Below are 24,685 nucleotides of genomic sequence, written 5' to 3'. Positions count from 1 at the left end.
AAAGACGGGCTAACAAAAAATATTGTTCACGCTGCAGCATTAAGAGATTAATATTATGTAATTAATTAATTATATAAATAATTATTACTTTTAATAAATTAAAACAATGAATGTTTGGTGTTTTGTTATTTTTAAACAACATTCCCTCATCGTTCACAGTGCTCCAGGCCTTTTTCACTCATATTCCACATCCTTATACACTTCCAATAAGTTAGTAATTTTTTTTCTACAATAGAAATTCTCTAGAAATTATTCACATGGCAAAACAACGTTTGCCGGGTCAGCTAGTCTTGGTATAAAATGTAATCAAATTCTTATCAGTTTTAGTAATCAGCCCTATGTCTAATAGAGTCGATATTACGACGGCTGCAGTGGTGCGACCGCTTAAGTTATACCTTTGGCTGGTAAGAGCAGTTTCTTTGAATTCAATTCTATTTTGACTTTGAACGAAATTAAAATCCATGTTTCTTCTTTGTCTGTAGGTTAGTTCATACAATGAAATTGTTTTTCGACGAAGTACTGTTAATGGAAGAAGTCGAATTTTGAAAAAAATTTATTTCACTGAATGATGAATTAGAAGATGTCTGAAGATACCAAATTTTGGTTTAAATCTGAGATGCTACGAGGTAAACGTTCTGTATATTCATCATTCGGCTCTGAGATGTACAAAAATTGTTGAGAGATTTTTCATAAGCGTGTAATTCTCTGATCTGCGAGAAATTCATGTTGAGTGACAGGTATTTTTTTTTTTTCTGGACAATTGCAAATACTGAATTCAATACATTTACAACAGCTTACATCGAATAGTTTTTTTGAATCAGTCCTGTAATCATCAATTTTTTGCTGTCCAGATGACGAAGAATGGCAATTATTAATCACTATTTTTTTAGCTTTCAAATATTTTTCATGTTGAGCAATTAGTAATTGGATGATTCGTTTCGTTGAAACTGTTGGGACAGTAATCATAGAGAATAACTTCTCTACGTCTGTAGCTACAATACTTGCAATTTCAGAGCAATGGCTCAAATTGATTCTCGTTTTTTCTTCCTTGTCTTAGGTAATTACAATACCTCGGAATGTCTTCCTTGCTTGGAAGATGATCCTTGGGTAATTTCTCTGGCTCTCCAAATATAGAACACGCTGACATTTTGAGAAAGTGCTTTGTACTACTGTTAATAAAATCAGTATGGAGAAACAATATTAGAAATTTGTAGCCGATGTACAAATTGATAACTAAGAAATTTCATAAAGTATACTTACAAAACAACAAGAAAATAATAATAATTTGGTAACAGTTATTTTCTTAACGTATGTCCCAATTTAAGTAAACTATTGAACTTAACATAAAATGTCGGAAAACTTTTTTTTAAGGTTATGTATTGTAATGAAAAGTATTTAAAGATAAAAAAAAATTTATAGGACAATATAGAACGCCATCTGTTGGCAATCGCTAAGACAAACGGATTGCTCTCTTTGCAGAAGTTTACTCTAGCGCTAGTAGTGGATGTACCGTAGACGAAACTTTGAAAATTGTCATACTAATTTTTATCGGAAATTTGTAATTATTATAAAAAATATTAAAGGCACGTGATTCAATATAAAAACTTTTTTTTTTAGAAAATTTAATTTTAAAGACAATAATTGATTTATTAATCATTTTATATCAAGATATAATTCATTTACTGTCGAAAATGCCACTTTTTGAACAAAATTTGGAATAATTTTAATAATTATCACTCGTAAAAAATTTTACAAAGAAACATTTTGATAGAAAATTTAATTTTCTGTCGAACGGAGAACTTATAAATAGATTTCAAACTAACAAGATTATTTTAATGGCGAAAATCTACTATTTTGATACTAAAATTGGGATTATCTCTCGATCTATGGATCCTACGTAATTTTGTGTAAAGACCTTTTTTGTAGAGCGTAAAATTTCCGATTAAAATAAAATGATGAAAAAATTTTTTGAGCATTTTTATCTTTGACTGCAATTGGCGAGCCTGAGATGGGACCAAAAATTTTTTCCTTTCACACAAAATTTTTTTATAACTTAATAAACAATATTTTTGCTATTACTAAACGATATTCTAAAAAAGCGGATTTTCGGCCCACCCTAGTATGTATGTATGTATGTATTTATTTATTTAATATGCCAAGGCAGTTAGCCGAATGGCAAAGGCTTATACATCTTTATACAGGGTGTCCCAGAAGTAACGGACGCCATTGTAGCATCTGATGAAAAAAATAATTCTGAGACGAAAAGTCCTTAGCCATTTTTTAATTAACCTCATAGATAATTAATTATTAATTAAAAATAACGTCTCTTTATTTGTTAGAGAAAGAGCGCCAGTGTCCAGTAAAGTACGTGTCAAACAAAGACACAACTAACTGTATGACTAACTAGCTTCTATAGCTAACGTAGTCACACATATTTACTTACACATTCACACGTGCAATCGTCTTCGTTTTGAACGCACTGGACTGGACACTAGTACTCTCCCTCTAACGCATAAAAAGACGTTATTTTAATTAATAATTAATTATCTATGCGTATGATTGAAAAATAGCTAAGGACTTTTCGTCTCAGAATTATTTTGTTTATCAGATGCTACAGTGGCGTCCGTTACTTCTGGGACAACCTGTATATATATATATATATATATATATATATATATATATATATATATATATATATATATATATATATATATATATATATATAATTGGAGGTGTGTGTCCCTATATTTCACTTTGCAGCCAAAACTACGCATCGCAGACGAATAGTGTTTGTATGTGGCAATAGGTACAAGGCTCCCATCGTGCACTATCATGGTTGCAAGTTGATAATTATAAGGGTGTAAAAGATACGGGGGTTGAAACATGTTAACTTCGAAAATTTGAGACTATCACGGATCTAAAATGGTCTGGATTGTTCTTAAAACATTTTGGAATGATCTAGAAAGCTTTAATATGCATACCAATGTTTGAATCGGTTGAGAATGTTCTAGAAAACTCTTGAATTATCTCAAAATTTCCAGAAAGATCTGGCCAGATCTAAAATCTACGTTTAGATTCTGATCAAATGAGAATGTTCTAGAAAATTCTAAAATGATTTGAAAAGTTCTTAAATCTACGTTTGGATACTGATTGAATAAGAATGGACTAGAAAATTCTATAATGATCTAGAAATTTCTAGAATGATCTGAAAAGTTATAAAATCTATGTTTGGATTCTGATCGATTGAGATTGTTTTAGAAAATTCTCGAATGGTCTAGAAATGTCTAGAGTAATCTAGAAATTTCTAGAAAGTTCTGGTAAGATCTAAAATCTACGTTTAGATTCTGATCGAATGAGTATGTTCTAGAAAATTCTAGAATGGTTCAGAAATGTCTAGAATGATCTGGAAAGTTCAAGAATGATATAGGAAGTTGTAGAATGATATAGGACGTTCTAAAATCTACGTTTAGACTCTGATCGAATCAGAATATTTCAGAAAATTCTAGAATGATCTGGGAAGTTCTAAAATGATATGGAAAGTTTTAAAATCTACGTTTAGATTCTGATCAAATGAGAATGTTCTAGAAAATTTTAAAATGATCCAGAAATTTCTAGAATGATTTGGAAAGTTCTAAAACCTACTTTTAGATTTTAATCCAATGAGAATGTTTTGTAAATTTCTAGAATGGTCTGGAAAGTTCTAAAATCTCCGATTAGATTCTGATTGAATGAGAGTGATTTAGAAAATTCTAGAATGATCTAGAGTAACTCCGAATAAATTAAAAAGCTTAAAAATGTATGTCAATTTTCTTATCGGTCGAAAATATGTTGGATTGTTTTAGAAACTTTTGAAACATTATAAAAAATTTAAATATTAACAAATAACTGTTCTATTAAAAATAACCCAACGAAGCGGGTGTTCTCGGCTAGTAGTTTTATAAATTTTTACTTCAAATTTAATACAGCGTGATATACTTAGGTGTATGTACATTAAAATCTTATTTAAAAGAATAACAGATATATATTTATTTTAAATTTAATTTTAATCTTTGGTTTAATTTGATTTAATGAAAAAAATAATACAATGTTTATTTTATTCCACGCAATAGACAGTATAATGGTATTTGTCATGACTAGTGGGTAATAATAATTTGTAAGAGTATTTAGTACATATACAGAAGCCAACGTGAAGGTAAAATTACTGGAAGTCAAGTTCTAGAAAATAGTCAAAGATCTTTGTTTTGAACACTTCAAGACTACTTGCAATTGCAATTTCTCTATCAGAATATATATTGCAATTTCTCTATCAATTTCTCTATCAGAATAAATTTAGGTGAAATTCACAATTAAAATTCGTTTATCGACAATTATTGTCAGAGAAAGATGTAATTTTTACTTAGTGTAACTTTTTCAGTAACTGAAAAAATAATTCAGACAGCCCAGACCAGGACTCGAACCTGGATCTTTTGGTTACGCGCCAAATGCTCTACCAGTTAAGCTATCTGAAACACTGTCCGTAACTACCTTCCAGTTACCTATTAAGTTCCACTGAGTAAGTCTCTTTTGGCCAAGGCTTTTAATATTTAAGGTATTTAATATATCTATATGTACATATTTATATATATATATATATATTTGACTCAAAGATCGGTGTTTATTAATAAAGATAGATAGTTATATTATTATTATTCTAAGCCGAATACACCCGATCCAAATTCTTGAAGAATGACTACTTTTTGATTATTACTTCTTCACCATAATATTTTATCGGTATGAGGTCTCATACCATCAGAGAAAATTTAGGTGAAATTCACAATTTATTGTTTATAATAATGGGTGGTAAAGAGTCGATGTTCAACGTTTTTAGTTTACTATTTAACCCTATTATCAATGATTTTGTTTTATTCGTTTATCTGTAATCCATGATCTTTAGCCCAATCAGTGATCCCCTTTGCATCAATTGTTACTAATCTAATTGCTTCGATTACTGAAGTGGGTTTAAAGTGGAAATATATATATTTGTCATCGGCAAGCAGACCATACTTACAGTGAGTAATTGGTCGTACTATTAGATTTATAACTATTAAAAACAATATAGGCCCTAGGACTGAACCTTGGGGTACTTCCGATGTTATCTAATATAAATAATGCTGTGAAGCGGGAAAGAATAGGAGTTACGGTAATTATTATGTGAAGCGTTCCACATTCACGTAAGAGGATATTGGTAGGAAAGGATTGAGAAAGGAATGTGGAGAGAATCATCTTAATGTGAGTTTACAGAATATGCGAGAAAAAATTATTAGATAGCTCGGACTGGGATTCGAACCCAGAACCTTCCGAAGACATGTCCGTTATATCTAGGAACTCTAGTGGGTGGTTTTGATCGTTTAATATTGATTGTGAGCGATTTGATAAGTAGGAGAAAAACCAAGTAACAGTTTCAATAGAAAAACCTAGTTCAAATAAAGCCACAAGTATTACCTTCGGGTTTACATAATCAAAAGCCTTGCTAAGGTTAAATAATACCAGTAAAGTAAATTCACCTCTATCTATTGCACATCTGATATCCTCAGTGAGTTTGAGAAGGGCTGATTGAGTACTATGGAACTTTCTGAATCCAGATTGATATTTGTCAAGCAAGTTATTATCTTCTAGATAGTCAACTACTTGATTTGCTATAATACGTTCAAATACTTTACTTAAGTGCGATAAATTTGCAATTGGACGCGTATCAGATGGAGACTTTGGTGGAATAACTTTGTTTAGCGTTATTATAAAGACCATTTTCGAAATATCTGGGAAAATACCTGACTCAAGTCAACGATTGAACAGAGAAGTTAAGAATAGAGATATTTGTGGTAAATAATCACGTAACCAACTCAGGTTTAAGCCATCAGAACTTTTCCCTTTTGTCTTTTGAAGTGTTAGATGCAAAGCTTTTGTCACATCAACAATATCTATCTAATGCCACTTAAAGGAGCATTCAACTTTTTTTTGATATAGGGAAGATAACGAATTTACAAAGTTTGTATCACAAGGTGGATGTTTCTTTACTATATTTGCAAAATGCTCATTTAAAAGACTCGCATCAAAGCAATTCAGGGGTGAAGTTTGTTTTGTCTTTATTAGTTCTAGGCGTTTAAGTTTATTTCAAATAGTTTTACCAGGTGATACAGTAGTTAGTTGACTTTTTAAGTAGTTTTTACGAGCCTTATTCAATTCTAATTTCAGTTTTTTTCTCATATCCTTATCAAGAGCAAGTAATTCTTGATTTTTATTTCTTTTTGCTCGCTTGTAGAGTCACGCTCATGATATTTATATTTAAGATCTTTGGTAATCCAGGAGTTTGAATTTCCAGTCACTTTGACTGTAGTTTTAGGGACAAATTTATTTAATATCTCTAAAACACGACTTAAAAATAGATCAAGCAATTCATTAGGATCAGAATTCTTCATAATAATATCATCAAGTTTCAAGGCAGTAACTAAGGCATTTGCTAGAGCATCATGATCACAATTTTTGTAATTTCTATAAGTTATAAATGTATCTCGTACTATAATAATCTTAAGAAAACTGCGAAAAAAAATTTTTTCGTGTGGTTTTTTTGAATAACTTTCGAACGGCTCGACTGATAAATTCCAAAACTAACAGCTCTTAATATAAAAAAACCACGTCGATCGCTACCTATCTGATCAAAATCGGTTGATTCGTCCGTGAGTTATTGTTGACAAAAGAAATCGAAAAAAAAGACCATTCGGCAGCCGAAATGGAAGTAGATTTCATCATGAATAGAAAAAAATATAACGAGGATTGTATACTAAACTCGGGCTTTAAACTTCTATGCAATCGACAAAAATATACACTTCTCACAAAAATTAAGGGAGCAGAAAAAAAATCTAAATTTTTGGGGGATTTTCAACAGGCTGTAACTTATACAAAAATGGTCGTACAGCAAAAAAAAAAAAAGCAAATTGTAGCTCTAAGTGTTTAGTTTTCGGATCTGAGTTTGAAAATTTTTTTTTGAAAATATTTTTCGAGTAATCATAAGAAAACCACCGAAAAAAAAATTTTCGAAATTTTTTTGGTTTTTAATCTACGGACGTGGAAAAATTTTTCGACTCAACCTCTATATGGACCGGATAGCTTGTTTATTCAGCTTTTAATTTCGTTTTTTTAAAATCTCGATACGAGCATTTCTCGCTGAGATATCGATGTTTGAATGGAAAAAGATCATTTTGTCTTTGATTACCAATATCTCAGCAACCAATGATTGCACAGAAATTTTGAGGTTGGTTTTGAAAACTTGAATAAATTCTCTACAAGGATTGGCAATTGAATTTTGAAAAAAAAATTTTTTTTCAATCATTACATGAATTTGAAAAAGCATCCAAAAAAGGGCTTTTTGTCGTTTTTTGGAAAATCAAGCGCCCAATCAAAAATATTGCGGAAACCACTAACGTTAAGTGTGCCTTTTACTGTTCAATATACCCACAAAAACCCTACAAAGTTTCAATTCAATCCAGCCAACCGTTTTTTTTTCCCACTTGATCCAATTTTTGAAAAAATTAAAGGAGCAAGAATTTCGCTCTGAAAATGTCATAATTTTTATCAAAAATGAAAAAAAATTTTTTTTTTCATTTTTCTCTCAATTCTGTATTAGTGACTTGAAAAATTTAAGGAAAAAAAAAAAAAAAATCGAAAATTTTTGAGAAAAAAAAAAAAAAAAATTTTTTTTATTTTTTCAATTGGCTAAAAACTTCATGTAAATTAACTTAACATTAAATATTTATTTATACCGGATCTGGGTGTTGAAAAGAAATTATAAACACTTATTCGTGGTTTTCTCGTTTATTATATAAAATATCACAGTTTAAAATTAGTGAACACTTGACTCTTAATAACTATCATAAATTTAACTTCTTAATTGATTTGAACTATTTAATTAAGTAATACGAGAATTATTATTAAATTAAGTATTTGAAAGTACTGTAATTATAATCATAAAGACGAGCTATCAATATGTTGGCACCATACACAAATATCAATTTAAGGTTTAATAAGAGCGTTGAGTTAGTCAATTTGACCAAGATTTGAATACGAGCTCAGATCTAATTAATTGCATGAGTTTGTTGATCTATTATTTTATCACAATAAAAATTATTAATGACGCGACAATAGTTAGTACGAGCGATGATACGAGTGAAGAGCACGGAGGAGAGTCAGAACGCGAACTGAAATCAGCAGTCACAAGAGAGGCTTGAATAAAAGCAAGAGATTATAAGATTATTTGCATACCTGGTGATCAGTGACGTCACCTCATCCAGGTATGACAACGACTTGAACTGAAGACAATTTTAATTAATGAGTCATGCAGGTATTATATTATTAAGACTGAATATTATTTAATCTCTTGTGAATGCTGATTCAAAATGTAAAATAATTTATATAGTATATAAAGCATGATCCCGAGATACCGGCATAACAACAATCGAGAGGTTACGTTTTTAATTATTATTATTAACCAATTCATCATTATTAAATTATTATGAAGGACACGAAATTGGTACCTGAATTTCCGATGATGGAGAATTGTCCTGGATGAGTCGTTGAGTAGATTTGTACAAGATGCACTGGATAATTGGAATTCCGTTATGAACACTTTATAAATACTGAGCACGTGTAGTTAGCCACCGCGTGTAGATTAATTGTGCCGGTTGGCGCGTAATCGTCTATCTGCCTCGGGGAGTTGACTATCAGGGTGCGCGTCAGTCGCAGCACCACTGATGCAGTAGAGTGCGAATTTACCAAGTGTTCTGGCGCGAACATTTGGTATTTACGCAACACTTCAAAAAATTAAAAAAAAAATTACCGCCGGCATTAGCGTTACCCAAAGCGTACCACGTGGAGATTGCACGGCGGATTTACGCTTTTGTGCTTGCGCACGTGTATGTGTGTGGTTTTATCAGAGATTGAGACCCTGTGGTTCGTCACTTCCACAGTATTTTGTGACTCCAAACTCACTCTCCGAAGATGTGTGTGTGTGTGTGTGTGTGTGTGTGTGTGTGTGTGTGTGTGTGTGTTGTGCTAATACCGCGTATTGCCACCTCTGCTCCTGATAACAGCCCGCAATCTTTCAGGCATATTCGAAATGCAGTTTCGAATCATTGACTGCGGAATCCGTCGCCAAATTTCGATTAGCGCCCGCTCTAATGCTGCTAACGTTCGTAAATTGGGATAATTCTGGCGCAATCGGCGCTTCAGGATATCCCAGACGTGCTCGATAGGGTTAAGATCAGGGCTTACCGCTGGATGCCTTAACAACGTTATGTCGTGTCTTTGGAAAAACCGACGGGTGACGTTTGCTGTGTGAGGCCAGGCATTGTCTTGCATAAAAATAAAACCTCTAGTTTGCTGTCGTAGAGGCAAGACAACAGGCCGTAAGATCTGATTAATGTAACGCGTAGCGTTTAGATTTTCGTGGACGATTACCAAAGGAGTTCAAGGAGCAAGAGCAAAATGGTTCACCAAAAGAACGGCCGAGACTGAGTTGTCTAGTCTTGGCACAAGCTTGGCCCCGTCGTTCAACTCTGGGGACTCCAACGCAGAAAAAAAGCTTCACTTGAGCCAAGAAAATATTTTTCATCCTAATTATTTTCTTGAGCGAAAAAAAATTTTTTTTTGACACAAGAAATTTCACTTATTCCAACAAAATTAATTCTCTTGCTTTATGAAATACGTATCTTGATCTAAGAAAATTTATTTAAGTTAAAAAAATCTTCTTATTTTGAGAAAATTCAACCTCTTGCTCCAAAAAATTTAGTTCTTGATAGAAGCAAATTTTCTTGTCTTGAGAAAATTTCTCTCTTGCTCCAAAATATTAAATATAAAGACAAAAGTAAATTTTCATTTACATTTTTATTGATTAACATGTCAAGTGAGAAGATCAAATAATATTGAATCATTTTTTTTCATTTAATATGTATAATTGCACGCTAAAATAATATAAAATGGGTATCAAATATTCAAGAGAAAAATTTTCTCACGGTGAGAAAATTTTTTTCTCAGCTGAAGTAAGTGGCGCTGCTTCCCTAAAATATCTAAAAATCTTGATAAAATACAAGAATTTATTGTAACAAGTATTTATGATAATTTTAATTAAGAAAAAATGACTTCCACCAAGAATAGAATTTCAAGAAAAATTTTTACTTCGGCCTTCCTTCAGGCACCCGAAAATTTTCTTGATCCAAGAATTTTGTTCTTCAGTCGAGAAATTTTTTTTTCTGTGTACATGGGTTAGTTCATATTATTTTACTTTTTTATTTTTAATAATTTATTTTTAATTTTTAATTTTTTATATCATGAATAATTTAATTGTAGTTAATAAAAATTTATGAAGACGCTAATGTTGTCGGACTTGAGGGTTCAAAATCGGTCCTCTGGGTGAATGTTCGGACCTGTGGGTTCAAAATCGGAGCTATGGGACTACAGGGCTCTCAGTCGGATCTATTTCAGACTAAAGGGTTCTATATAGGCTCTAAATTTCGACTCGGGATTATTATCAGAATTAGTAATATCTTCAAATTCATTGTCACTTGCTGGTGGTGAGATAAAATTATTTATATTCCTTGAGTCGTCAGTGTCTTGTTTTTCAATATCAGTAACAGTACTAACATCACTACTCGTTTCGATTGATAAAGAACTTTGTGGTAAAAATAACCCATTTTTATCTCTTTTTAATCGTCGATTTTTTTGGCTTTTGGATAGTTCTCTAAATTGTTTTCGTGGCAGCATTATTTTGTTTCAATAAATACAATTTTTAATGTTTGAGTCATCATAAACTAACTTTGCCTTCCAACTTCTACAAAACACTGTCGTCAATTCCTAACAAAAATAAGTCAAAGTTGAAAAAAAAAAATAATAATCAACAAATAATCAATATCACTTTCCTTTGTGTTGAATTAATCAGATTAAGATTTAATAACTTTGTTAATGAGTATAACAATTGATTACACCCTACTTAAAATAGGTAAATAAATAATAAATTGACGTCCGCAAATTTCTATTTCTTTTTAGTTGATACTAATGTAAACAATATATAGTGCGCAAGCGCGTTAATGAATTCCGCGCAGGCGCAAAAAATTATACTGTCATTACAAAAAAAATATTAAAAAAAAATTAGGAAAACGGTTGACCCTAAAGGCCATCCCTGCAACTTCCCGCTAATTCCGTTAATACCTGGCCGCTTTTTTGAGCTCTTCGAGCTCAAAAGTACAATCTGTGTGTTGTTTTAAGCTCTCCGAGCTCAAAAAGATACCTTTTCTATGCTTTTGAGCTCTTTGAGCTCAAAAGTCTGATAGAAGTTTCATGGAACACTATTTTTTGAATGTTCATACCGCAATAACTTTTGAATGAATGAACCGATTTTTACGCGGTTGGCGGCATTCTACGTAGTTTTTTAAGCCTTATGAATAATTTCTAAGTTTCAATTGGTCAAACTAGAAATTTCGGAGTAACTCTGAAAAAACACTTTTTTCGGTTTTCTTTCGTTCACGATATCTCTCGAACGAATCAACCGATTTTGACCAGCTTGGTGGCAATCGACGTGGTTTTATGATGTTAAGAGCTGATTAGTTTTTGGAATCGATCGGTAGAGCTGTTTGAAAGTTATTCCAAAAAATGTCGAAGTTATGTTGAAAAAATCCTTATTTCCAAATATTTCGTCGAGGATATCTGTCGAACTAATCAACCGATTTCCACGTTTTCGGCGGCAATCGACGCGGTTTTTTAACCTCTGAAATTATTTTATATCATAAAAAACGATCCGAGAAGAAATGACGAAGTTATGTGAAAAAAACAGTTTTTTCGGTTTTTTTCGGTTTTATTTCGTTCACGCTATCTCTCGAACGAATCAACCGATTTTGACCGGATTAGCGCCGATCGGCGTGGTTTTTTGACGTTAAAAGCTGATTAGTTTTTGAAATTGATCGATCGAGCCGTTTAAAAGATATTCCAAAAAAACCACTTTCAAAAATGATTTTTTTCTAATTTTTTTTGAGATTTTTAAAATTTCTCAAAATCTATCGGTCCGAATCGGTTCAAATTCTCAGGAAATCTAAGTTTGGCAAAGTCCTTTCGAATGGCACCAACCGCGATGAAATCGGTTCAACCGTTCAAAAGTTATAAGTGATTCACATACTTACACACACACACACACACACACACACACACACACACACACACACACACACACACACACACACACATACATACAGACATAGTGACAACTTTGCGGGGATAGTCAGGGAAGCTTCCTGTGACCTTCAAACGTCGAGATCTGATGAAATCTCGATTTTTGCAAAACGAGGTGAAAACAATAACTTCCCGATTTTTGAAAATCTGAGATTTTTAGCGGGAAGTTAAAAGATGTCGCAATGTACTCATATTTTTGATTTCTATGAGAAGTCAATAAAATGAATACGTTATGTTATCACAAAGTTGACATCTTTGTTATGAATTCTTAGAGGAGTCTTAGTTTGGACTCCAATACGAAGTCGAAAGAAAGAATACTTAAGTACGTCAGAAAATTGATGTCTTAAAAAAGACATCCCCAACAGTTTTCAATTTTGAGTTCTTAAATATGAACTCTTTACGAACTTATGCTTCGACTTCTGTCAGAAGTCTCTTAAAAGACTTCTTGTAGGATCCTTTATGGTTTGGATGTTATCTGGGTATCTCGCGAACGAATAAACCGATTTTGATCGCGTACACGGCGACCGATGCAGTTTTTCAAGCTTAAAACCTGATTAGTTTTCAGAATCGATTGATTAAGCAGGTTAAAAGTTATTTCAGAAAAACCATTTTTTGAAAATTTTATTTTCGAGATTACTCAAAATCTACTGGTTCGAATTACCTTAAGTAGTATAAAATATCTAGGAGCAAAACTCTTTCAATTGCCGCCAATCCCGTTCAAATTACTCAAGCCGTTCAAAAGTTATGAGAGGTTTACACACACACACACACACACACACACACACACACACACACACACACACACACACACACACACACACACACACACACACACTCGGGGCAGAAGAGATACTGCTACCGGGCGCGTCTCCCCGAGCGGATGGGAGAACGCTCGCTGTCCTTGGATGACACTTAATCTCTTAGTTGATGAGGTACAGCGGGTAGGAGCCAAGCAAAATAACCAAACAAAATAAGCTCCCGTGGACAAAACTCCCCTTTAATGGGTTGGTCACACTAACTGACCTAGCAAGACGATTGGTTCCTGCTGTAACTCACTGGGAGTGTCCGGAACCTGTATCGTAGTTTCCGACGATGCAGGCCACGGCTGATGTGAGCTTGCTCTGCCGAGGTGAAAGTTGCAGCAGTGGATCAGGAGCCAGCCACTTCGGGCCTTGATCAGGAAGTACGCAGTGAGTGTTAGAGATCGGAATCTTCACCACTCCGAGCGAGTCTAGTCCGTCCGTGTATTCCGGGACTGGCTAAGTGTCGGCTAGGCCTCAGGGAACTGGGGTAGGAGTACTATCTCCGAGGGTACACCCGTTCCTAGTTATGGCAACCCGCTCCACTCCGTACGATGCGCTGGTAAATCAAAAAAGTATGAGTACGTTACAGGAAACAAACATGAATAGAAACGGGCTTCATGCTCAACAAGCAGCGATTGAAGCAAGCGCTGACATGAAGAGAACGCAAGCGTTGGAGCGCCTTGAGAAGCTGACCATTGAGCTGCAAGAGTTTGTCCAAACTAAGGTCAATATCCACAAGGAGATAAAGACCAAGACAACCGGTGTAGTCAATGCTCTTGGAAGATTCAAGAAACTGGACGAAGAATGGCGCTCATCATTACACCGCACCCCTTGTGCTACATCGGAGAGAAACAGTCAAGTGGTTGTTGAAGAAGCGATGGACACTGGAGCTGAAGGTGACGGAGAATCAGTCGCTGAAGAAGAAAGTGAAACTATCACAACGGCAGAGACTGAATCCTTTGACCAAGACGGCCGCATCCTGAGGAAGTTGAAAAGAAAAATTCGTTCTCCCGAAGGCGGAGCTTTTCATACTCCCAAGAAGCTGAAAGACGTTGGACCTGGTCATCCCATCAAGAAGCAGGAAGTGGTTAAGGATCTTCCACAAAACTCTTGTGAACAGAACAAGAAGCCAGGCTGGGAAAAGGTGCAGTCCAGAAAGGACAAGAAGAAGGAGCGCAAGAAACTGCTCCCAGAAAAACCTCTGGTGCCTCCACCGAAGCCGAACCAGAAGCCAAGAAGAACAGCAACGAGACCGGAGGCACTTATTATCCGTCCAGCGAACAAAGATAAGTATTCTGAAATACTTACACGGATCAAGGCGGACGTTCGCCCAGATCAGGTCCGCAACACAGTCGAGAAGATACGCAGGACCGCGACAGGGAACATTCTCATCACGCTGTCGAAAGGCAGTAGTGATAGAGGTAAAGACCTGCAGAAGACTATCGCGGGAATACTTAAGGAGGATGCAAATGTCATTAGTACAGGACCTGAAGAAGACCTGGAAATTCGCGATATTGACGATACTACAACTAAAGATGACATTCTAACAGCTTTACAAGAGGCAGCTGGAAACGATTGTGGTATAACAGTAGAGGCCATTAAAATTCGTAAGGTCTTACGTAGCAGAACACAAATTGCGTCGGTGACTCTGGCAGCAACGGTAGCGCAGAAAGTGGTAGGAGAACACGGTAAGATTAGGATCGGCTGGACCAATTGTCGTATTAGAACAGTACTAAGACCAGTCCGATGTTATAAATGCTGGCATTTTGGATACCGTGCGGTTCAGTGCACAAGTAAAGTCGACCGCTCCAAACTTTGCATTAAATGTGGAGAAGAGGGACACAAAATCGCCGAATGTAATAAGCCTGCTAAATGCGCACTGTGTGCGGATCAATCCGGTACAGAGAATAACGCCCATCATGCCGGCACAAGCAGATGCCCAGTATACCAAGAGGCACTCAAGAAGATAACTGATAAACGAAAATGAGAATACTGCAGCTAAACATCAATCACTGTGAAGCGGCACATGATTTGCTCACGCAGACAGTACGTGAACAGAAGCTTGACCTTGTGCTTATATCGGAACCGTATAAACACCTCGGCGGCCAACCATGGGAAACTGACTGCACCAAAAAAGCTGTCATATGGTCCTGTCGCAAGCTCCCCTTCCAGAGTGTCGTTAACAATGGCAGCGCCGGCTTTGTAGCAGCATCGGTAGATGGCATCCGCTTTTACAGCTGCTACACACCACCTAGCCTCACTATTGTTGAATTCATGGACTTTCTGGATCGACTGACGGAGGACGCGAAGCAGTACTACCCAGTGGCAATAGCTGGAGACTTCAACGCCTGGGCAGTGGAATGGGGCAGCAAACACACCAACGCTCGAGGTAAAGAACTACTGGAAGCTTTTTTACGTTAGATGTAGTATTGTTAAACAGCGGCGATGCGCCGACGTACACTAAAGGAGACGCAAGTTCTATTGTGGATCTTACTTTTGTCAGCAGCAGCCTCATCAGAGGAAACTACGACTGGAAGGTGATGGAGATCTACACGGCCAGCGATCACAATGCGATTCTCTGGGAAGTATCAAAGGACCAGAATCCTAGAAGACCGGCTAAGAAACTTGACATCGTTGGGTGGAAGGTGAAATCCTTTGACCCAGGTGCTCTAGTAGCTGCCCTAAATAGTGAACCGCTTACTACTGGATCTGCAGAAGAAATGACCAAGGACTTGATGAAGAGAGTGACCCAGGCTTGCGACACCTGCATGCCTCGTAAACGGGGCATGAACCAAAGACCTTCGGTGCACTGGTGGAACGAACACATCAGCTTCCTACGGAAAGAGTGTCTCAAGAAAAGAAGAATATCTCAGCGTGGTTATCGGCGGCCTGACTCAGCGGAACTAGTCGCAGAATACAAGAAAGCTCGTCGAGACTTAAACAAAGCCATCAAGGATAGCAAGAAGAACTGCTGGAAAGAGCTAATCAACGAGGTGGACAAAGACTTGTGGGGCAGACCTTACAAGGTAGTCATGGCAAACTTGAAATACCAGCCAATGCCGTCTCCTACGTGTCCTCAACTCCTACAGAAGATCGTGACTGCACTGTTTCCACGACAGCGCGTTTTCAACTACCTGTTGACACAAGACGAACTGAATGATATCCCACCTGTGACGAAAGAAGAACTGATGGAAGCTTGAAACCGCGTCGGGAATAATAAAGCGCCGGGATTGGACGGAATCCCTAATATTGCCTTGAAAACATCTATTAAAGCAGCGCCAGCGTTATTCCTCGATGTCTACAACATCTGCTTGAAGGAAGGGATTTTTCCTCGGAAGTGGAAACAACAACGGCTGGTACTACTTCCTAAAGGAAAAAGCCACCGGAAGAACCGTCATCTTATCGTCCACTCTGCATGTTGGATACAGCCGGTAAGATACTCGAACGTATAATCCACCAAAGGATAGAAGCAGTTGTCGATCCACTATTAGCAGACAATCAGTACGGATTTCGAAAAGGACGATCAACCCTGGACGCAATCAACCTGGTTGTCGGTATAGCCAAAGACGCAATCGCCGGTACCAGATGGAAGGGTGGAACGAAGAAATATTGTCTGGTGGCAACCCTAGACATCAAAAATGCCTTCAACTCCGCCAACTGGGATCGCATCATGCAAGCTCTTCAAGAGATGAACGTACCAGGATATCTACGAAGGATAGTCGCTAGCTACTTCACGAATAGAGTCCTTAGATATGACACGAAGAATGGTCCAAAGGAGTATGATGTTACTGGAGGCGTCCCGCAGGGTTCTGTTCTCGGTCCACTTCTCTGGAATATCATGTACAACGGATTGCTGAGACTGAAACTACCAAGAAATGTCAAACTGGTAGCGTACGCGGACGACGTAGCCGTAGTAATCGTCGCCAAGCATATTGATGAGATAAATCATATGTTCACGATCACCTTTGAGCGAATTAACCAGTGGATGGACACAGTAAACCTACAACTGGCTAAACAGAAGACCGAGGCTGTACTTATCACTAGCAGAAAAGTGGTGGAAACGATCAATTTAAACGTCGGAGACCAAGAAATCACATCCCAACCATTCATTCGATATCTGGGAGTGATGCTCGATTCCCGACTTAACTTCAAACAACAAGTTGAACACGTGACCGCCAAAGCATCAGCAGTAGTGGCTAACCTAGTACGATTGATGCCCAACATCGGTGGCCCGAAGCAGACAAGGAGGTTATTGCTATCATCAGTAGTTACATCGGTCCTCACGTATGGGATATCCATTTGGTCCGACGCACTTGAGACCCAAGAATCATGGAGGAAAGCATGTCCGGTTTACCGACTGAGCGCGCTAAGAGTAGCCAGCGCCTTCCGAACAATATCAGAGGAAGCAGTGTGCGTCATTTCTGGAACTCTGCCGCTTAGAGTCTTAGCTAAAAGAAAGACGGGCCCTTTACCATCGAAAGAGGTCAACTACACTGAGCGCTGAAGAACTAAGAACAGAAGAACGGCAGCACAGCATCTCGCGATGGCAACTTGAGTGGGACGCCGCAGCAAAAGGAAGATGGACACACCGCCTCATACCAAAGATCGACGTTTGGCTGAGCCGAAACCATGGTGAAGTCAACTATTACCTAACGCAGATGTTGTCAGGACATGGGTGCTTTCGAGAGTATCTGCACCGCTTTAAGCACGACGATTCTCCGGAGTGCCCGTCTTGTCCAGGGGTTATTGAGGACGCAAGGCACGTTTTCTTTGTGTGTCCACGTTTCGATCCTCAGCGTGAGGAGTTAGAGAGGATCCTGAACTGGAGAATCCAACCAGAGACAATAGTAGATGCAATGTTGTCGAATCAAACTGCTTGGAACGCTACAAGCACTTTTGCCACAGAAGTGCTTACAGAGCTGCGTTCCATTGAAAGAAAAAGAGCAAATGACAGAAACTAGAAGGAAGGAAAAATAACACCTTAGCCACCAGAAGGAATAGCGGTAGCTGGATCCTCCCCTCACGAAGTAATGCCTGACGGCGGTTTCCATGAGGGATTAGAGGAAAGAAGAAAAGGGGTTTAGGGTTTAGTGGGTAGGGGCGTTAGGGTCGAGTTTTAGTATGACACTGCGTCGAGTCGCCACATATCCAGGCCAAACAACTATGCCTGGAATCCGTAAGAAGGATTCCCCCCCTAAGATAAAAAAAACACACACACACACACACACACACACACACACACCCACACACACATACACACACACACACACACACAAACACACACACACATACACAGACATAGTGACAACATCGCAGAGATAGTCAGGAAAGCTTCCTATGACCTTAACACTTCGAGATCTGATGAAAACTCGAATTTTGTAAAACGGGGTCAAAACAATAACTTCCCGATCTTTGAAAATCTTCAATTTTCATAGCGAGAAGTTAAAAAAAATATTTTTTTTTTAATTCATAACTATTCTTTTGGTTAGTTAAAAAAATTAAAAAAAAATTCTGAACAACGTTTTTTATAGGGTAGAAAAGAATAAGAAACTTTGAGCCCGATGGAACGTAGTTGGAGTCAAAAGTGGTTGATATGGCGTAGAATGCCACAAACGTACTTGAGATATATAATATATATCATTTTCTATATAATCTTTAAACGCAAATAATGTCTTACATCTACGGCTTTATTACTCGAATTTAATTTTATTTATATTAATATTTATAATGTTTAATTTCTGACACTTAAAAAGCAGTAAAGCCACGAGTCTGAAAATTTGTTTTGTTTCAAATTGATTTCTAACAAATATTAATGATTAGAATCATTAGGTGAAAAAAAATTTACAATTATGAAACCATGGGTCCAATGTCTGATTGAGAATAAAAAATCATGGAAAGAATTAGCTGAAAAAGGTGAGTAGATAGCGTTTTTTAGGAAACATCACAAAAATAATAATCGATCGTTTATTATTTCAGATGCTGAATCAGAGCCACTTCAAGACAGTAAAAAAATATCTATTTTTCGAAACGAGTGAAATCTTAGTGGTACAGAAATAAGTGGTATAGCTAATAAAACGTAAAAATTTAATTTAACATATCAATGAAAGAAAATTTCAATAAAAGCCAAACTTGAATCATTCTGATTTGTTAAACGCAATATACATATATTTTTTTTTTTATTATAGAACAAATAATTCCAAAAGAATTGCATCAAGAATCTAAGAAAACTAACTTTCTTATTAGAAGAAATGATTGTATTGAACTAACCCTCAAGAAGCGCACTATCGCGGCTTCTCGATTCAGGAGCAGATGCGTATATTATACTTTTCTATTTTCAATCAATAGTATCTTATAACTGAATTGATTGATGAAAAAAAGCTTTATTTTTTTAACCGACATACTAGGTGATGTAGAACAAAATAGTTCTTACAGACTATCAAGAAGAATATTCTTAATATAACATAAAATAAAAAATAAATCAAAATTGGTTCGATATTGGCAGAATGTAATATATCTCTAGATATTCTTTAGATTGTGCTTTTCTTGAAGGTTGATATTTTTGTTTAACTTTGATTGAAAGCGATTAAATTTATTTATTTTCATTGGTAAAGAAACTGTGATTTCTATACATTTTCAGAATTTAAATGATGTCATAAATTTTTGTTCAAAATATCCACAAAGAAATATATTGAACTATACTATCCAAAATCTAGACGAGTCAGAATTACTTCAATTTTTTATAATATTTTTATCGAATTAAAAAAAATATTTTTTCGATGTCGTTTGTGCAATAAAAGCCAATCCTTAATGATTTTCCTTTCACGGAACATAAAACATTAATTTGTTATTTTAATAAAATTGGGTCGATTTAAAACTGCCAAATTTATTGATGAAATTTTACAAAGAAATCTACGCATGCAGGTAAGAAGTAACGGACAACGTTCCCTTGGAATTAACTGAATGAGTAATACCGGTAGTAATACTCAATCTGTTGCTCTTCATACTCTACATATCAGATGTAAAAAAATTTTTTAAAGATAAGGCAACTGAAGACATCTTCTCGGGTGCCTTCGACGTGCTCCTGCTAGCCTACGTTAATGATATTACCCTTCTGGTGACGTCGGCCATGCACCAAGAAATTTCCAAAAATACTCGAGGTGTAATGTGACGTGAATGGGCTCCGAGTTAATACACTGATTTATACACCATATTTATCGCACTTAAAACATTTTCCATGGTATTTAAATTTACCACAACCAGCACCGTCATGTATGACCTTGATTTTGCAACAAAAAGCTTCATCATCAAATTCTTGCGAGTCACATGCCCTGGCTATATTTTTTTTAAGATTTTTTTGTGTAAGTCTTCAAGTTTCGGCAATGTATCTCGGCTGTCGCTGAATCACCGAAAGTTCCTGAAACTCGATGGCAGTCTATGCAACATGATTGTCGTAAACATCCGCTCGTTTGTCTCGATGTCCACAGCCGCTAATTTGTCTACTACGTCAAAGAAGTCATTGTAACCATTGGTGTAACATATACCTCAGAAAATTTTTTACTAAAAAAATCTTAAAACTAAAATTTTAGAGTTTTAGAATGCTTTTTCATAATCTTGGTACGATCGTTATTCACTCGTAAGCTTATCATAAATCCAATCCCTGTAAAAAAATTAGTTAAACGGTTGATCCTATAGGCTATCTCTGAAGCTTTCCGCTTATTTCAAATGCAGAGCGCTCCAAATTTCACCTATTACGGTAAAAATATTTTTAATTAATAATCAAGCTAAGATGGCGACAGAGTGAGTACGTGTCTTTTTTGTGCTCCTGCAAATCTATTGCTTACGGTATTAATTAGTGTATACAATTGCATAATTTTGGTATACAAGTGCATTTAGTTGACCAGTGCTCATTTTGATATATAAGGATTAGCTTGGGCAATTTATTGAGCATTATTATTGCTAATTTTATTAATCGAACCAATCAATAATAATAATAATAGCAATCACGCGTCAAGTAAGTGGTATAGTGTGAGGTGCTGTCACCTGTGTCCTACTAGCGCACTAGTGGTGACTATTGACTATACATCGATCGATAAAGCCTTTATAATTTAGAGCCATCTAGTGAATGATAGTTTTACCCACATCTCATTTCATTAGCCCAGTCTGGGTTGTTTACAAACAAATAAATACCCAAAATACACAACATAAAATGTCACGTGTATGCCGTGGTTGCTCTGGTAACATTGCAACGAACAGCGTAAATTGCCAAGTATGCGTTGCAACCTATTATCCAAGCTGTGCCAAGTCTACAAATGTGTTACCTAATGGGGGATTTCAATGTTGCTGTGGAATCAAAAAATCATTTTCCCACGATGATCTCCGTAAACTCATCGGCGAGGAAAATACAGCTATTGAAACCAGAATCAGAGCAGAAATAAACAAAGTTCAGGGAAGTGTTGATGTTCTAAGTAAATCAATCAGTGAAAGATTATCAGAGGTTGAAGCTGAGAATCGTGCCCTTGGTGACAGGGTAATTATACTGGAAGAAAAAGTTAATATTAACACGGATAAGATAAATGCATCTGGAAATCTGCCACAGGGTGATGAGGAATTTATTACTTTTGCCATGTAGAGGTCAGCTAAGAACGGATTTTAAAAAATTCCTCCTCCAAAGGGGTTTGCGGGGGCGTTAACAATGAAAAATTCCCGTTTTTAAACTTTAGCTCCCATCAACTCCAAATTTAGTAGGAATCTTTTGTAAGAGATGTAGAAATAATCTATGGAGGAATTTTACGATATCTCACCCCCACAGGGGGTTGCAGGGGTGGCTGTTAACAATGAAAATTTTTATTTTTGAAGCTATAGCTCCTACCGACTTCAAATTTGGTAGGAATCTTTTGTCAATGGTGTAAAAATAATTTATGAACGAATTTTACAATATTTCACCCCCACAAGGGGTTGCGGGAGTTGGTATTAACAATGAAAGTTTTAAATTTCCAAGCTATAGGTCCTACATGCTCCACATTTGGTAGCTGTCTCCTATATGTGATGTAGAAATAATTCATGAACGAATTTTACCGTATCCCACCCCAAAAAAAGATTGCGGGGGCATTAACAATGAAAAATTCCCGATTTCATACTATAGCTCTATAGACTTCAAATTAGGTAGGAATTTTCTGTAAGAGATGTAGAAATAATATACGAACAAATTTTACGATAGCTCACCTCACAGGGGTTTGCGGAGGTGGGTGTTAGCTATTAAAATTTTCTAATTTCCAAGCTACAGCTCCTATAGTCGCCAAATTTGATAGGAGTTTTCTATTTGTGATTTAGAAATGATCTAAGAGCGGATTTTACGACGAACCACCCCTAATAAAAATCGCGGGGGTGGGGGTGTTAACAATAAAAAATCTTAATTTCGAAATATAGCCTCTAAAAACTCAAAATTTAGTACGAATATTTTATTTCTCATGTAGAGATCATCTCAAAATGAATTTCAATAAAGTCTAATCCCGATAGGGATTGTGGGGGTGGGTGTTAAAATCTAAAATTTTAATTTCCAAACTGTAACTTCTACAGACTCCAAATTTGGTAGAAATCTCCGCGTATAATGTCAAGTTCAACTGAGAATAGATTTTCTCGAATTCTAACTCCAAAAGGGATTGCGAGGGTGTTAACAATGAGAAGTTCCCTTTTATAATAGCTCTTATAGACTCTAAATTTTGTAAGAATCTTCTATATGTGATGTAGAAATAATCTAAGTAGATTTTATGACGAACCACCTCTAATAAAGATTGCGGAAGTGGGTTAACAATAAAAAAATCTTAATTTCCAAAATATGGCTTTTAAACGCTGTTAATTTTGTAGGAATCTTTTATTTGTCTTGAGGAGATCATCTCAAAACGGATTTCAAAAAATTCTACTCCCGATAGAAATTGCAGGGGTAGGTGTTAAAATCTAAAATTTTAATTTCCAAATTGTAACTTCTATAGACTCCGAATTTAGTAGGAATCTTCGTGGATAATGTCAAGTTCAGTTGAGAATGGATTTTCTCGAATTCTAACCCTAAAAGGGATTGCGGGAGCGTTAACAATGAAAATTTCCAATTTTCAAAGAATAGTTTCTATGGACTCGAAGTTTTGTTGGAACCTTTTATTTATAATGTAGAAATCATCTCGAATAGGATCTTACGAAATCCTTCCCCAACATAAGAGTGCGAGAATGATAATTGTCAAAAAATTCATATGTTTTAAATACAGTTTCTACAGATATAAAATTTAATAGAATTTTGAGAAAAACAGGAAATTACAGGGATGGCTTTCAAGGTCAACCGATTTAAAAACTTTTTTCTTCATGTAAATCATTATTGATTTTTGAAAGATAGCCACGGGAATGTTATAGTGATTGCACATTGAAAGTTACAATGAATATTAGCCAGAATAATGACATAGATAAAAGGTACAGGCCAATCCGATGGAATTTGGAATCTGTGCAAGTCAAAACAATACTCCAAATAAATTCCAAGTCTAGATCTAAAAATACAATTCTATTCAATTATAAATATAGTTTTAAGTGCCCAGCGGAGCGGGCGGGTAACAGCTAGTATATATATATATATATATATATCTCTATATATATATATATATATATATATATATATATATATATATATATATGTATGTATTTATATATATATATTGTGACATGAGAAAATTTTCTAAAATTTGAAATTCCGAGTTTTAAAATTATTAGGTTGGCTAAGCTGAGGAAAAGCAGAGATTCGACGCGCCTGTGTCGCCCCAAGCAGCCTCCCGATCAGAATGACAAGCTCGAGGTAAAATTAGTAAAAGAAAACGCGCCGAATTTAAATTAAAAATTCAAATAAAAAGAATACCGGAATGAGTGTGAACTATTGTTGAATGCATGAGTGAGTGAGACTAGACTATAGCGATCAGACGACCCGCGAATTTCTACGAGCCATCGACGATCAACGTGACATCTGGCCGCGAGGATAGAACGACGAGAAAATTTGAACGGACCAATGACGACGGAGAGCGACCAACAACAAGTATGCGAGGCACCATCTGAACACGAGGCTGATCACTAATCGAAGTATCGACCAATCATCGATCGCAACGGAATACTGGACGCATTCCGGAATACAACGGCCGGCTAGAAGAAGCTGTGAGCTGATTGGATGCGAGTTTTTGGAACGAACCGAAAAGAAAAGAGCATGGGTTGCCGAGGAGGCAGCGATATTAGCAATGAATTCTGATCTGGACGCCGTGACTGTGGCATCGTGCCGTTCTATTTTGATTATTTTTGCTGTTGAGTTTTTTTTAAATTTGTCGCTGACGTGAGTACGATTGTGTACATTATTGTGAAATATTTCGCTGAATTGTTTTGGACACTACGACCCCGGACACGCCATCGCCGAGATATCGACGCTCTTCCGTCAGTTTTGCCGCCAACTTCGTCTACTTGGTCAGCATCGCCCGAGACGTCTACGGTAGCTGCAGGGTAAGTCTGGTCGCTGTCTTTATTAGCCCCAGGGTGTCATCACCGCGAATTTCGTCGTGTTAAAATAATTTGTTTATAATTCGAGTTGCACGGAATTAAAGAAATTCCGTGCGGTA

At 36.1% G+C, this 24,685-nt stretch overlaps 1 protein-coding gene across 1 annotated transcript in view; it reads left to right on the top strand.

Moving 5' to 3' along the window:
- The window catches only part of LOC123273473 (calcium/calmodulin-dependent 3',5'-cyclic nucleotide phosphodiesterase 1-like), a gene marked incomplete at its 5' end in the record, with an annotated part of 344,764 nt that extends 325,498 nt beyond the window's left edge, over positions 1-19,266 (top strand). Inside the window, 2 exons of the mRNA XM_044741230.1 lie at positions 18,873-18,965; positions 19,029-19,266. Coding sequence (XP_044597165.1) covers positions 18,873-18,965; positions 19,029-19,087 — 152 coding nt within the window. The remainder of the gene's footprint in view (positions 1-18,872; positions 18,966-19,028) is intronic.
- Positions 19,267-24,685: the final 5,419 nt, after the last annotated feature.

The sequence above is a fragment of the Cotesia glomerata genome, linkage group LG1 (genome assembly GCF_020080835.1).
Source record: "Cotesia glomerata isolate CgM1 linkage group LG1, MPM_Cglom_v2.3, whole genome shotgun sequence".
Classification (NCBI taxonomy): Eukaryota; Metazoa; Arthropoda; class Insecta; order Hymenoptera; family Braconidae; genus Cotesia; species Cotesia glomerata.
Note: the sequence above shows the minus strand (reverse complement) of the source record. Positions and strands in the feature narration are given on the sequence as shown.